The following is a 16,225-nucleotide window of genomic DNA, read 5'->3' as shown; positions in this document are numbered from 1 at the left end:
CAGTTATTTACATTTTTATTTCATGATGCTATGGTGAACAGAAAGTTCAAAAGAACAGCATTTATCTGAAATCTAAAGCTTTTGTAACATTAAATACTACCGTTCAAAAGTTTGGGGTCAGTAAGAATTTTCATTTTATTTTTTATTTTTTGGGGAAAGAAATAAAATAAATCAATACTTTTATTCATCAAGGATGAGTTAAACTGATCAAAAGTTACAGTAAAGACATTTATAATGTTAGAAAATATTCTATTTTAAATAAATGCTGTTCTTTAGAACTTTCTGTTCATCAAAGAATTTTGAAAAAAATTGTACACAACTGTTTTCAACATTGATAATAATAATGAATGTTTTTTGAGCATAAAATCATCATATTAGAGTGATTTCTGAAGGATCATGTGACACTGAAGACTGGAGTAATGATGCTGAAAATACAGCTTTCATCTGAGGAATAAATTACATTTTAAAATATATTCAAATGGAAAAGTCATTTTAAATTGTCATAATATTTCACAATATTACTTTTTTTTTATTATTATTGTTTTTTATCAAATAAATGCAGCCTTGGTGAGCAGAAGAGACTTATTTTAAAAACATAAAAAAATCTTACCGATCTAAAACTTTTGACCAGTAGTATATATTACTTAATAACGATTATTAAAGTATTTCTGATTCTGATTCTTTAGCAAGTCTACTGTTGTGTATTTTCACAACAGAGTTTTGACTTATTTTTTCTAGTATCACTCATTTAAATGGGAAGCTTTTTATATCTTGTATGTTATACCTTTTTTTACCTGTCATTGTATTCATCGTTTTTATTGTTAATAAACAAACCACATCCATCCCCCGCACTTTTGAAAAGCTTGCTACGCCCCTGACCACACCACATCAATTTCGTAACTGTGCCACCTATTGGTCGAAAGTGATAATCCATTAAATCACATTTTTAGTTAATGTATATGACTTTTCAGCCATTTTGCCTAAATTCATCTTTAAATGTCTTTAATTGCTGCTTGCTGCAGTTGGTCTGACGCTCCCAGCCATGTTGGCATGTCTTATCGTCTTTTTTGTGCTTGGCCCCGATAATGGCTGCTTGCAGCTATATTTATTTATTTGTGTTTATTTATTTATTTTATTATTATTATTATAACTTTTTTTACATTAATTTATTTAGACTTTTTTTTTTTCTAAACATTTCCACAGCCCCCTAGCACTCATGTGCGGATCTATCTGGATCCTTCAACACAACTAAACAAACAATATACTGTATGGAGAAACTGTCCAACGTGTGATCGACTTTGTCATTTAGTCAAGTTCTGAAAAAAACATCATAAATACAGCTGTCATATTAAAGTGGGAATTGAAACTTGGTTTTAAGCAAAACATTTGAACTTTGTCATGCTGCTCAAATCCAAACATTGTAACTGTAAAACGTAGATTATTACCAATCTGGGATGAACGTGTTCTCTTGCCTAGTGTCAAAATATCCCTTCGATTGCACTAAAATAATTATTTTTAGACACAAAGTAAGGAGTAAACAGAAAGCTAACTAGAAAGATTCAACTAGCCTATGTTTAATTGTCATCATACGGAAGACTAAGCAGACCCAGAAACTAAAAGCAATCAAAACTCCTGCTAAACCGGCTTCGGCATCTTGATCTGCCGGCACATGTTGGCAAGGGCACGGAGGACTCTCCAATCTCTGTCTGTATGCGAGCCACTTCAGTAAGCTCCACCACAACCAGATGACATGTCCTCAAGGTGCGACTTACCAGAAAACGTGTAGAACTCGTGCCTTGGTCGATAGCAGCTACAAGGGGGCCCAGCATGATTCTGTTCGACGATGCAGCCATTATACCGTTCATTGAATCAGTGAGCGTGAGTGACAACAGCAGCCAGAAATATAACACTGGACACTCGCCTCTGCGCTCCGCCCTCGCTCCCGCTCAGACTCTATGCTCAGACTTCTCCGCGGCACTGACGCCATGATGATGACGTAGACATGCCCCGTGAGGGAGGAGTGTTTTTCTAATGAAATAGCTATCACTTTGAAATCTACACTTTGGAGTTTATACTTTTAAGTATAAATGTAATAAAATGTCAAATTGCACAGACGCAATAAATGATGTAACATAATATCATATAAATTAGAATACAATCAGTGCCTTCTTTTACTGCACTCAGGGCCGGCCCAAGTCTTTATGGGGCCCTAAGCAGAATTTTATTTGGGGGCCCCTCTGTGCCGCCAATATGACTGACTATATTGTCAATACTTGATTATTTGCAGACTATACATCTAAAATAACTAGACTATAAATCAAAGTGTGGCCACTATCAATTGTAGCCTATTAGTTGTAACTGTGTAGCTTAGGCCTACTTTATTAAAAGTAAGTAACTATATTTAAGTAAAGTAACTGTGTTTGCACTTTAATATTCAAACTCTTACAGTACTAATGTGGTGTACTGAAAGTAGCTAAATTAACCAGCAGACAATGCATTTACTTTAAACAAGTTAACCACTTTAATTGCTTTTGGTAAAAAAAAAATAATAATAAAAAAAATACATGCAAAAGTGCAGAACTGTTTAACTTTAGATAAACAGTATCTTCTTATTTAAAAAATAAATTTGATTGTAAAATACTGACAATATTAAATTAAATACTTAAGATACAAAATGAACAGATCAGATGGACCTGTAACAAGATAACAATAATACATTTATTAAAGGGGTAGTTAACCAATGAAAATTCTGTCATCATTTTCTCACTTTCAAATTGTTTTAAAGGTACAATATGTAAGAATTTTGTATCAAAATATCCATAAAACACTTGTACAGTGTTATATATTTCTTTCAATTGTGTACTTACATTATCCTAAATGTTTCCAAGAATTTGTAAATTCAGAGAAATGCACAATTTTAAATAGTACCCGTCCCTTGTCACTTGTCACCTGTCAATGATTTTAATAATTTCATAATTTCTTAATGTCAGAGCCACCTCAGACCCATAGAACATGGGAACAAGTAAAAGTGAAGTGCAAGAATATTCTTCAAAATGGTCATCTATTCTACTAATACTGTTCTTAGTCTCTTTTACAAAAACACTGTTAAATGATTTGTTTGTCTGTTTATTACAGCAACCAAGAAAAAGGCTGAGCAGAAAAAAAAAAACAGATGGTGGTCCTGCACCCCCATATTATACCCCGGCAGAAGAGCTGGCCCTTGGGTTAAATGTGAACCGACCCATGGAGGGCATCCCTGGGGGCAGCTCTTTCTTAGACCAAAAGCCAGGGACCAGTAGCAGCAACACTTTAATTACTGGTAAATGATATTTAATTGCTACACTGTAAAATAATTTGTTGCTGCATTAAATTAAGTATAGGCCTATAATCCAAATGGCTGGTACAGTCATCTCAACTTTTGAGTAGTGATCAATTGCTTTGACTTGTGAAGGTGAAAACTGCTGAACTTAATGTAAAAATATTTTGCCATGAGTTATTGATCACATTTTTTCCTAGTGTAGTTCATTGTAATGCCATTGTGTTTTCTTCTTTTGTGCAGTTTTACACTACCCCAACACTTTTCCCCAACACCCGCGAAAAACTGACCAATGGCAAGAGAGATTTATTTTCAAGTGTTTTTTTTTGTGGGGTGAAGTGGCAGTTAATGCACGGACAAAAGATCATGTAACTCACCAAAAAGGTTAGTATATTATTTCTATTTTATGTAAAACAAACATTTTCAATTTTTTTACTTATGTCAACAGCAAACTAACATGATTTATCGTTTTATCCAAAAATGGCACAGGGCAATATCCATACCCTATATAAACTTATTTTGACCTGAAAAAAAAACAAAAATTAAGGGGAGAAATAGAACTTGACACCTTGAAGAAAAAACTGGGACTAGAGATTGAGTTGCTTCAAAAGAAACTTAAGAGTAAGTGCTACACTATTTCACACAGAGTACTATTGCTGACCTTGCATAACAATATCTCTTCTTGCAGGCAAAAGATGACTATCACAAGTTTTATTTCAATTATTCTTTGTCAAGAAAAGCCAAAGGAACTAAGCACATTGTCTTGTCTTTTATTATTAATTTAATGAAGTACAAAAAATTCCACAATTCTGTCCCATGCAGCTCTGCCACTAGGTTGGTCCAAGTGCACTGGCTGGAGGTCATCATCAGGCTGCACCTCCACCACAGGGGTCCTCTGCTTTCTGATGGTGGCAATGTTGTGGAGTATGGCACATGCAACAATAATGTCACAGGCCCTGTCAGGTGCAACCTTCAGACTTTTCAGACACTGAAATCTTCCATTTAGATGGCCAAAGGTCATTTCAATGCGTGCCCTTGTCCTGGCTAGAGCTGCATTGAAACGGGTTTGTGGTCCGGGGTTTGGGTCAGGGAATGGCGTCATGAAATACTGCCTGCAGGCATAACCCCTGTCACCAAGCAGGATCCCGTCGTAAGCACCTGTATAATGGAAAAATTCAGTTTTGTTAGGCTCAGAATAAATGTATGTAAAATAGTGAGCTTGATATTAAAATTTTTCCCTTAACACATTCAAATAATGTGCATAAATGTGACTCTCTGAAAATTCTGGAGTCATACAGATTTTGCTTCCACATCTGTAACATACTGTATACATATTTTACAGTATCTTACTGTACATATATTACAGTAAAATACTGTTCAAATTACAGAAACCCGTTACAGTGTATAGGCCATACACTGTAACGGGTTTCTGTAATTTGAACAGTATTTTACTGTAATATATGTACAGTAAGATACTGTAAAATATGTATACAGTATGTTACTGTGTAAACGGCAAAGGATTATGGGAAAATATATGGTCACTACTGTACTTCTTCCCTACTGTAAATAAATTTACAATAGTGAACTTGACCGCGAAAAACTGACCAATGGAAAGAGAGATTTATTTTCAAGTGTTTTTTTGTGGGGTGAAGTGGCAGTTAAAGCACGGACAAAAGATCATGTAACTCACCAAAAAGGTTAGTATATTACATTTTCAAATGTTTTTACTTATGTTAACAGCAAACTAACATGATTTATCGTTTTATTTTCGTCTGAATGGTTTGCCTTTTATTCCTGACTGTCCGTCAGAATGGTTTTGGTGCCTTAATGCCTTTTGTCCTGACTGTCGGCTGGGTCGCTGTCACTGTGATAATATTAACTGGTGAGTAAGTTAAGTTCTTCTGGCCAGGTTCGCAACTTGGGCGTTATTTTTGATGCCCAGCTAACTTTTAATTCTCATTTTAAAAACATAACAAAGGTTGCTTTTTTCCATCTGAGGAACATTGCGCGCATTAGACCGTTTCTATCTAGGCCTGATGCAAAGAGGCTTATCCATGCCTTTATCACGTCAAGGCTTGATTATTGTAACTCTCTCTTTGTGGGTTTACCAGCAAACTCTATTAAGAGGTTGCAATATATACAGAACTCTGCCGCACGTGTTTTGACTCACACGTCATCATGCCATCACATTACACCTGTGCTCCAGCAACTGCATTGGCTTCCAGTTCAGTCACGTATTGATTTTAAAGTTCTGATTTTAACTTATAAAGCAGTACATGGGTTGGCTCCAGATTACATTTGTGATTTGGTTACTCCATCCATTCCTGCTCGCTCTCTCCGCTCTGCTGGCTCTCTATCTCTGTTTCAGCCTCGTTGTAAATTAAAAACTATGGGGGGAAGGGCCTTTTCCTGTAATGCGCCAAAGTTATGGAATACATTACCTGCGACTATCAGGGATGCTGCTTCTGTGGATTGTTTTAAGAGGCTTCTTAAGACACATCTTTTTAGTCAAGCTTTTAATTTATAAACTGTGTATTTTTTTTTTTTTTTTTTTTTGATACTGATTTTCTTTATTATTATTATTTTTTTTTTATTATTATTATTTTATTTTTTTTAATTATTATTATTTTTTATTATTGTAATGTTTGATTGTTTGATTATTTTGTTCTGTATGCTGTAGCGCTTTGAGTATGTGAAAGGCGCATTATAAATAAAATTTATTATTATTATTATTAAGTTCACCTATATTAGCCGAAATATTCTTTAGTTTAAAACGATAAAAAAAATAATGTTTGTGTGTTCCTCTGCCTCTTTAACACAAGTTAGCTCATCAGGCGGGCGGAGTCGTCGGTAACTTAACGTTAACCGCAGCGAACTAACGTGAAATACTGAGGTAAAGTGAGATAGACGAAACCCTTGTTTAAAGGTGCTGTATGTAACTTTTCTACTAAAATGAATCCTTTTTTTATTGCTTGTGTGTGAAGGGGTTGTAATCTCACATTAAAATGATCCACTTTGCGGGTTTTGCTATTACCTCGGAAAGCAAGTATTCTTATTTTTATGTGAAGGTGCTAGGTACCGCGAAATCCAGTGATGTGACCTGCACGCGCGCTCCCGAGCCTCTCGCCTCTCGCCTCCTCGTCTAGCCTACTGACTTTGAACTCAACAGCGACGACACTGCAACTTATGACATGGACTTCTGACTTATGCAACTTATGACATGTCTGATAATAACATTAAGAAACGACCTGCTCCCAGCACAACACAGACTCCAACACAAACTCCACATACCCATACACAAAATAAATATATTGAAATATATTTTAAAGTGTCAAAAATATATGTGCCATATATTCCAAATGCATTGAAATTTGCATTGTTGTTCACTTATATTTATCATTTTGAAATATATTCTGAAATATAACAAACATATATGATGTTAAGTGTGAAATATATTTACATTTATAACATGTAATGTAAAATATATGACAAAATATATGGTCATAAAATGTTTAGCTTGCTAAGGAAGGTTCGAAAATGTATTTTGATCATAGTAATTCCTCTACCTTTTCCCCTATACACAACAGTAGGCTACCATATTTCACTACTGTATTATGACTCACAGCTATAATAAATACTGTACTTACATTTAAATGACTGCAATGTAAAATGACAGATAGTTGCTTTCCTAGGACTATTAGGCCATATTAGGTGGCACGTACCTAACACTAAGTGCTATATTAGATTTATTGTTGTTTTATTGACATCTTTCCTGAAGTGCAAATATTGAAAATATGCACAATATTTATGATGCAAGTATAGCAGTGACACTCCAACAGTGAAGTACACTTAAACAATAGATAGAACTCAGTGTCTAACACTGCATATACACACTATTATAACTATAACGCCTCCGCTTTGGGGTGTGTCTGTTGCGAGTGTGTTTAATCTAAGTTTTTTACAACACACACACAGTATAATCATCAGCGATGCACGCGATTACATTTAGAAATAGACAATTTGTTTCCAAATTCACCAAGCAAAGATATCCTTTCAATTTTATAAACTTTTATAAACCCAGCCAATGTAATCACAATGAACACATCCAAAATAAAATATTTAACATACATAACAACTGCAAAGCGTCTAATTTGTAAACAAAATGATTTACGCACTAAATCCAGCATAAACTCCAGCACTATTTGCATATTTTTAAACTCTCAAAACAGACGTCACATCCCGAACCTCACAGCAATTGGCTGCTGACCGCGTTTTTCGCTTGATATTTGCATAAAGTCGAGAACTGCCCAACCTTTTGACGCTCTCGGTCGCTCTCAACGCTTTCTCCGGTCCGCTGTCAATCCCAAAATGCACTGCGCGAGCGTGAAGCTCGACTTCCATAGGAATGAATTGAAAACGCTCGCTCCGCTCCGCTCGCACCGCGCCAGTGGACACGCACCGTGAGTTTCAGAGCAGAGCTGCGTGACAACGCTGCCAAAAATCACGTGAGTCGCAAGCTCGCAACTGTGTGGGTGTATCTCCGCAAAGTGGGTGTTGTAAACTCAGCTCTGAAAAAATAGTCTGCAATAGAAGTGCAAATGTAATGTAATAAGTTTCACCCTTTCGAACCTCAGTTTTCAGAGTTTCAAAACTTTTTTTCACCTATTCGTTTCAGATCACAGTTTTCAGATCACCATTTACAAGGTTTCAAATCTGGAAAACAAACTAATACACTGGGAGAACAGTGACAAATTCGAAACTCTGAAAAAATGATTGCACAACACCATAAAAAAGAGTGTTGCACTTCTGAAGAAGGAAAACGTCTCTGGTTACTTGCGTAACCTATGTTCTCTGAATAGGGAACGAGACGCTGCGGATAGCGCAGTGGGATATTCTCTGAATGTGCCGATTGTCTGAAGCCCTATAGAATCACGCCAATTCATTGGCTGATGGCGCCCGCGCAATCTGGCTCCGCCCCGACGCGCTTACGTCGCATCATTACATATTTGCGCGCGCCATCTGCTCCTCAGATTTCTCTGCCGAAAAGAAAACTGTCAGCAGCGCGAGGAGCTTGGCAGCTAACGCAGCATCTCGTTCCCTATTCAGAGAACATAGGTTACGCAAGTAACCAGAGACGTTCTCTTTCATAGGTTCACTCAACGCTGCGGATAGCGCAGTGGGAACGGACTACCAAACTCGCCAAGCTAGAGCGCTTTCCATGACTGGTACATAAATGAGACAACGACCAAGATGAGTTCAAACAGAAAGAACCTGGGAACCCGGGGTCATGTCAAGATCCAAATTATAGAACCTTACAAAAGTGTGCGGAGAGGACCAGCCTGCCGCAACACAAATGTCCTCCAAAAGTGCTCCTCTAAAAAGAGCTTTAGAAGATGCCACACTTCTGGTGGAATGTGCTCTAATGCTAAGAGGTGAAGGCAAGCCACGCACCTCGTAAGCCAACGAGATAGCTTCTGTGACCCAGTGAGAAATCCTCTGCTTTGATGCAGCAAGCCCACGGCGGCCAGCACCGAAGCAAACCAGAAGCTGGTTAGATTTCCTCCAACCGCCTGAGCGGTCTAAATATATCTTAAGAGAACGAACTGGGCAGAGCAAGTTAAGCTTCTTATCTTCCTCAGAAGAAAATGGAGGAGGGTGGAAAGCGTTAAGGTTAACCACCTGCGAGCGGAAAGTTGTGGAAAGAACTTTGGGGACATACCCTGGTCTCGGCCTCAAGGAAACCTTGACCAAGCCAGGAGCAAAGTCCAAGCAAGACTCGCTAACAGAAAGAGCTTGTAAGTCTCCTACCCACTTTAATGAGGACAAAGCCAACAAAAGAGAAACCTTGAGAGTTAGAATCCGCTCCGGAGCTGACTCCAAGGGCTCAAAGGGGGCCTTCGTCAAACCCTCTAGGACAATAGAAAGGTCCCATGAGGGAACTCTAGGGGAGCGAGCCGGTTTCAGGCGCTTAACCCCACGCATGAAGGCCGAAACTAATCTTAGTTTCCCCAGGGGAATCTCGTCTGATTCCCTATGTGCTGCAATAGCTGCGACATAAACTCTGAGAGTGGTAGCAGCTGCTCCAGAAGCAAACTTCTCCTGCAGGAATTCCAGTACTGAACCAACAGGGCAGTTAACTGGGCTCCTATCATGTGCTAAGCACCATGTCTCAAAAACCTTCCATTTGGAGGAATATAGCCTCCTTGTAGAAGGGGCGCTAGCACTCGCAATGGTCTCCTGAAAGTCAGTTGGGAGATCAGAACTTAATGCTAACGGCCTCTGATCGGCCAAACATACAGCTTCCACATGTCTGGGCGAGGATGCCATATCCTGCCCTGCAGCTGGGACAGCAGGTCTTCCCTGACCGAGATCTTCCAGGGGGAAGATTCCAGCAGAGGAATTAGCTCCGAAAACCATGGCTGAGACGGCCAGAACGGAGCTACCAGGAGGAGGCGGACTCCGCTCTCCCTCACTCTGGCCAAGACCGCCTGGATCAGTTTGATGGGCGGGAAGGCATAGAGTTTCTGCGTTGGCCAAGGGTGAGCGAACGCATCTATCCCTAATGGAGCCGGGGGACTCAGGGAGAACCAAAGCGGGCATTGGGCCGACTCTTGAGATGCAAAGAGGTCCACTTCCGCTTCTCCGAAAACCTCCCAGATCAGGGCCACCGTCTGGCGGTTCAACATCCATTCTCCCGATCTGAGTTTCTGCCTCGACAGAAAATCTGCTGCGAGGTTCAGAACCCCAGGGACATGAACTGCTCTCAGAGATAGGAATCTGCTCTGAGACCACAGGAGAAGGTGACGCGCATGCCTGTCTAGGGTGCGCGAGCGAGAACCCCCCTGCCGGTTCACATGAGACACCACTGCCATGTTGTCTGTTCTGACAATTACATGGTGTCCCTCCAGAAGAGGGAGAAAATGATGCAGAGCCAGAAAAACGGCTCTTAACTCCAGGCAGTTTATGTGCCAAGAGAGAGTCTCGCCAGTCCAGACCCGTGTGGCTGGTCTGCCCTCGAAAACTGCTCCCCAGCCGGTGAGAGAGGCATCCGTCGTAATCATCTGGCGATGAAATACCGCACCCATGCTGACCCCTTTCCGAAGAAAAAGAGGGTCCCGCCAAACTGACAGGGCTCGAAAGCAACTGCGCGATACCTTCAGTAGGCGAAGGGTTGGCCCGGAGGGCCGAACCCCTGAGAGCTTCATCCACCACATGAAGGGTCTCATGTGGAGCAGGCCCAGTGGTAGCACGGAGGAGGCTGCGGCCATTAGGCCCAGCATCCTGCGGCAAGTGCCCACAGACACATGATGGCCTAGCGAAAAACGGGCCAAGCATGTCATTAGACTGGAAATCCGCGCAGGAGCCAAGCGGGCCTGCATGAGAACGGAATCCATGTTCACCCCCAAGAAAACGGTGCTTTGAGCCGGAGCAAGAACACTCTTCTCCGAGTTCAACCTCAAACCGAGAGACTGGATATGACTCAAGACGATGTCTCTGTGGTGGGTCACTAGCTCCCTGGACTGGGCTAAAATGAGCCAATCGTCCAGGTAATTTAGAATACGGATGCCCTGGAGCCTCAATGGGGCCAGAGCTGCATCCATACACTTCGTGAATGTCCTCGGGGCCAGAGCGAGGCCGAAGGGAAGGACCCTGTACTGTAACGCTCTTTCTCCAAAGGCGAACCTGAGGAACTGCCTGTGTCGCCGTACAACCTGGATGTGAAAGTAAGCATCCTTTAGGTCTACTGTCACGAACCAATCCCCTGGCCGAATCTGAGATATGATAGCTTTCAGCGTCAACATCTTGAATTTCCCTTTGTAAAGGGAGAAGTTCAGTCGGCGGAGGTCCAGTATGGGACGCAAACCGCCGCCCTTCTTCGGAACCAGGAAATAACGGCTGTAAAAGCCCCGTTCGGTTTTCCCTGAAGGAACCTCCTCTATTGCTCCTTTGAGAAGGAGGGATGAAATTTCCTGCTGAAGTACAGAAGCCTGAGTGGCGCTGTCTACTACAGTAGGAAAGACCCCGTTGAAACAGGGGGGATTGCGGCAAAACTGAAGAGTGTAGCCGAACCGAACTGTGCGAAGAACCCAAGACGATACCCCTGGTAAGCGCTCCCATTCTTGAAAGAAATGTGAAAGAGGAAGAGGGATGTTGTAATGCAGACGACATACCTGAGTGAGGGTGCCGTGTTGACATAGGTGGGGTAGAGAAGTTGACTGTGCAGGAGAGCCCTTGGCGTCCTGGCACGTGATGGGAGGCATCGATGCTGGGGTCATGGTGACCAGGTCCGCCTGCTCCGGAGGAAAACGAAAAGTGCCTCCGAGCATGCGACCGGCAGTTATAGAGAGTGTCGGGGGTGAGGGGAGAAAGCAAAAAGCGTCTCCTTCCTCCCGCGCCGGGCTGAGTAGAGATGGTGAAAAATGGCCTGCACTTCGAGACACTCTGAGGGGCGAAGGTGACAGGGCAAGGAAAGGAGAGCTGGGAGGTGGGCAGAAACGCTTGCGCGGTCTGTCCCAACCTTGAGGAAGCAGAGGAGCTCTCCTTTTTCCGACCCGAGGGTCAGGAATGGCTCTGGGCCGCCGGAGCGGTCGGTTTGTCGGACCGCTTCATCTGGAGGCGCTTATGAGGCCGTTGACGGGGAAACAACGGCCTCATAAGCGAGCCTCCAGATCTCAACAGCGACCACGGGCTCCCCAAACCGTGTTAGGTGGGGGATGCACCGGCTCGCTCCTCCTGTTAAAGAACTCCGGTCTATGAGAGGGACGTTCTCTGGGTCGAACAGGGGAGGGAGCAGAAGGTTCCCTAGCCCTCCTGGGCATGAACTGTCTGAACGCCTCCGATTGGGATTTGGAGGAGCGGAATTTCTCAACCACCGTGTTGACCGCCTCACCAAACAACCCTGGCAACCAGCCATAGAGCGACCTATAGCGCGTGCGGTATGTTTGGTGGCTCTTAAGGCTAAATCCGTAGCCTTACGAAGCTCCTTGACCGCTTCAGGGGTCACGCCATCGCCCTCGTCCATTTCCTTCAGGACGTCCGCTTGGTAGGCCTGAAGAATGGCCATAGTGTGCAGGGTCATGCCTGCCTGCCCAGCCGCCATGTAGGATTTTCCAATGAGAGAGGAAGTAGTCCTACATGCTTTAGAGGGGAGGAGGGGGCGCGACTTCCAGGACGGCGCGGACGACGGAGCAAGATGGTCGGCTAAAGTCTCCTCAATCGCCGGAATGGCGGAATAGCCCTGTTCCACAGAACCCACTAGGTTGGTGAAATCAGCTGCCGCATTAGTGAGGCGCGCAGAGAAAGGCTGCTTCCAGGATCTGGAAATCTCGTGATGCAGATCACTGAAAAATGGCAGCTTTCTCCGTTGAGGCCTAGAATTAGGGCCACTGAGAAGTCTCTCGTCGAGTTTCGACGACTGAGATTCGCGGGGCTCGTTGGGCCAATCAATAGCGAGCTTCTCCGTAGCGCGCGAAAGTACGTCAACGAGCTCCGCGTAGGCCGCAGTAGGCCGCGCTTCCTGGCCGCTCGGCGGGATAACCTCGTCGGCGAGAGTAGGCCCGAAATCCTCGGAGTCGGAGGCCTCGGTAAAAAGTACATCCTCCAGCCCGAAAGAAACCGCGTCGCGTGCTCTCGGGCTGGGGCGCAAATAATCGTGCGAAAATTCGACCGGCATGCCTCGCGCGTGCCGAGGGGAGGGAGGGAGAGAAAGAGCGGGGCTCGTCTGCTCGAACTCCACATCCTCAAGCTCTACATCCGAACCCCAAGTCGCGGATCCTCGAGAGGCCTTGGGAGCGCGACAGGGGGAGACGAATGATTCCCTCTCAAAAACCGCGAGCCGCGATTTGAGGGTTTTGAGCAACAAATTTTCACAGAATTTGCATTTAGACGATCCTATGACTGCCTCGCGCGCATGTGAAAAGCCCAAACATTTAACACACTTACTGTGTGGGTCGTCGTTAGCGATGTAACGAGCACATGGCGGGGTACAGCGTCGGTATTCCATGGCACTTCACCGTAAGGAGAAACAGAGTTCCGCTTGAACAGTCGCAGAAGCGCCGAGAATAATCCAGAAGTTGTAATTCGAGCTCAGAAAAATCACGAGCGAAGGGCAAACGTGACCGCTTCGTTCTGAAGGCAGAGAAATCTGAGGAGCAGATGGCGCACTCAAATATGTGATGATGCGACGTAAGCGCGTCAGGGCGGAGCCAGATTGCGCGGGCGCCATCAGCCAATGAATTGGCGTGATTCTATAGGGCTTCAGACAATCGGCACATTCAGAGAATATCCCACTGCGCTATCCGCAGCGTTGAGTGAACCTATGAAAGAGAACAGAGAACAAGAAAATGCAGCCTTGGAAAACACAAGGCAAACGTACAATAATTAATTTCTGTCTCAACATTTCAGTAACAAATGATATACATGCACAGCTCAAATGACACATTAATCCAACTTTTCGCAGTTATTTAACACATCGACACTCATAAAACACTCATTGTCTCAACTAATGATACAATGATCATTATTACACGTGATAGCTTTAGCCCACGGCTTACTAGTTCAGCTCGCGCTGTGAGTGCGGCCTACACTCAGCTCATATCAGATCATTTCTGAAATGGACATATCTGTCATAAGATAACATATGATAAAAAAAATGTCACTCACCAAAACGAGATTGCATCACATATTCAAATAAAGATGATTCAATAAAGATTATCACTCTGGGATACACTAAATCTTTACTCCGATTTCCACTTCACCTTTCTCTCTCAACACTCACGACAACACTCCAGGTTGATGCATCCAAAGTTTCCAAGTGCACACAATCACAGTTTCCGATAGATTATGATTATCATTTAATACAAAGAGTTTCTGGAGAAATGCTCCGTGCTGCTGTCTCATCTGATCTGTTCTCTCATCATGCTGACAGCGGCAGCGCCGGCGAGAACAGTGGGCGGGCCTTAAGAATATGCCGCTACTGTTGGCTCTCATGGGTTTTCAGTCACTGCAGAACAATCAGTGATTGGATGAATCGCGTGTTATTCCCCAGTGGTGTGGCAACCAGTGCATCAAGTAAAAAAAAAAAAAAAAATGATGTAATGAAATATTACATTTGTACAGAACAGAGCGACAAGACTGAATTTAAACTGTTATAGAAGAGCTAATATACTAAGAATGCACTGGTGAAGGATAGTCTCTCTGCTTTATTTTATAATAAATATTTCTGTGTCTAGAGTTCCTAATGTCCTGAACTCTCAACTTTTGTATAGTAGTACTAGTCATAATTTTTACACCAGGCATGCATAAAAGGGGTGTTTTTTATTTATTTCCTGTTTCGAAAACCACTGCAAAACAACGGACTGTAATGTATAGAGGAATGAAAATATGGAGTGATTTACCATTGATTACACATTTTTACAAGAAAAATTCATTTAAAAAAATATTTAAAGGAACATTTAATGGCAAAATATATAGTAAATTGTTGATTTTGATATTTGGAATGGATGTTGGGTTAGTATGTGTGACAGAGTGACCTGTCCCTGTTGGATTGCGCAGCACTTATACACACACACATACACACTTCATCTTGCCTCGTTCCTCCGTTCCCTGCTGGGGCGATGTGGGTGCACACACACGCCATTAGCACGCTGGTTTTCACACACGCAAACATATCCACTCCATTTCCATCCCTGACAGAAATCCCTGCTATACATATACGCACACATCTAAGTTGTCTATTGTTTTTCGTTTAGTTTATTACTTTAACACTTACATGTGTTCAGTGTTTGTCAGCCTCTGTGTTGCCGGTCTTTCGTGTTGTGTTGTGTCTATTGGCTGGCCAGACCCGAGCACCACCTAGTGGCCTGGATAAATACCGGCAGTCGGCTCGTCCATTGTTTGTGTTAACAGGGGGGGATTATGTAAATGTAGCATTATTATTATGAGTTTATTATTTGTATTTGTTATTTTGTCTGCCTTTTTGTTTCTGCTTTTGTTAATATATATATATATATATATATATATATATATATATATATATATATATATATATATATATATATATATATATATTGGAAGATGTATATACTACACTATATACTTACCTCATAAAGGTTTTGTAATGGTTTTAACTAAAGGGGCGGGGCTTGGACTATAAAAAGGAGCCCCAAACTCATGTAGGGTGTCAGTTAACCTGGCGAAGGAGCGGGCAATTGTAGTGCTGTGAGCAATCCTTCCTTGAAGTATTTGTGTGTATAGATTCATATCTTTTCTTTGTTCTTTTTGTGTGCCATTCTTTTTTACTTATTTGTTACTTTTGTACATAGCTTTGGTCATTTCCTTTTTGGGACTGTATCACTTCTTGAGCACTGTAAATAAATAGCACTTTATACCAACATCACTGCAAGTATTGCCATCATCATTTTTTTTTTTTTTTTTTTTTTTGCAAACCCAATTTTTCGCCGGACAGTGGGCCTGCGAAGACCCGTTGTCTCACAGTATGTTTCATTGACTTGACTTTTTATTGTTGTTGATTAAATGTAGTTTTGTATTTTTACTTGTTGGGACCCCAGGAAGAGTAGCCACTGCCAAGGTAGTGGCTAATGGGGATCCAAATAAACAAATAAACTTAGATTTGTTGGAAAATACCATTTACAGCCAATACAGGCAATTTACTGAGGAAAGTTTTTTTTTTTGACAGTTATAGCACCACATCTTGCCTGATCTCCACCACTTTTATTAAGTGTCCTCAAAGTGTGCCCATACATGTCTGTCAAATTCGTTGTAAATATCTCATTTTGTTTTGAAGTTTAGACACTTCTATTTATGAGAGCATAAAAATAATCCATGGGTGACAATGATTTGAATTTTCTATTTATTTATTTATTTTTGTCAGTTCCTATCATACACTCT

General features: G+C 42.0%; 2 protein-coding genes across 9 annotated transcripts in view; one reads left to right on the top strand and one right to left on the bottom strand.

The window, feature by feature from the left end:
- LOC307145047 (glycerol kinase) overlaps positions 1-1,993 on the bottom strand; it is a 35,338-nt gene extending 33,345 nt beyond the window's left edge. For 7 of the 8 annotated variants that reach the window (XM_079847875.1, XM_079847876.1, XM_079847879.1 and 4 more), the window contains exon 1: positions 1,773-1,988. In XM_079847875.1, coding sequence (XP_079704001.1) covers positions 1,773-1,865 — 93 coding nt within the window. In that variant the 5' untranslated portion in view covers positions 1,866-1,988. Of the gene's footprint in view, positions 1-1,772 lie in introns of all 8 variants that reach the window. The other variant, XM_079847878.1, reaches the window with a different exon arrangement.
- Positions 1-16,225, top strand: part of LOC307145102 (uncharacterized protein) — a 590,539-nt gene that overhangs the window by 179,053 nt on the left and 395,261 nt on the right. The gene's annotated exons all lie outside the window — the stretch shown is intronic.

The sequence above is a fragment of the Squalius cephalus genome (genome assembly GCF_949319135.1).
Source record: "Squalius cephalus genome assembly, chromosome: 2".
Taxonomy (NCBI): domain Eukaryota; kingdom Metazoa; phylum Chordata; class Actinopteri; order Cypriniformes; family Leuciscidae; genus Squalius; species Squalius cephalus.
Note: the sequence above shows the minus strand (reverse complement) of the source record. Positions and strands in the feature narration are given on the sequence as shown.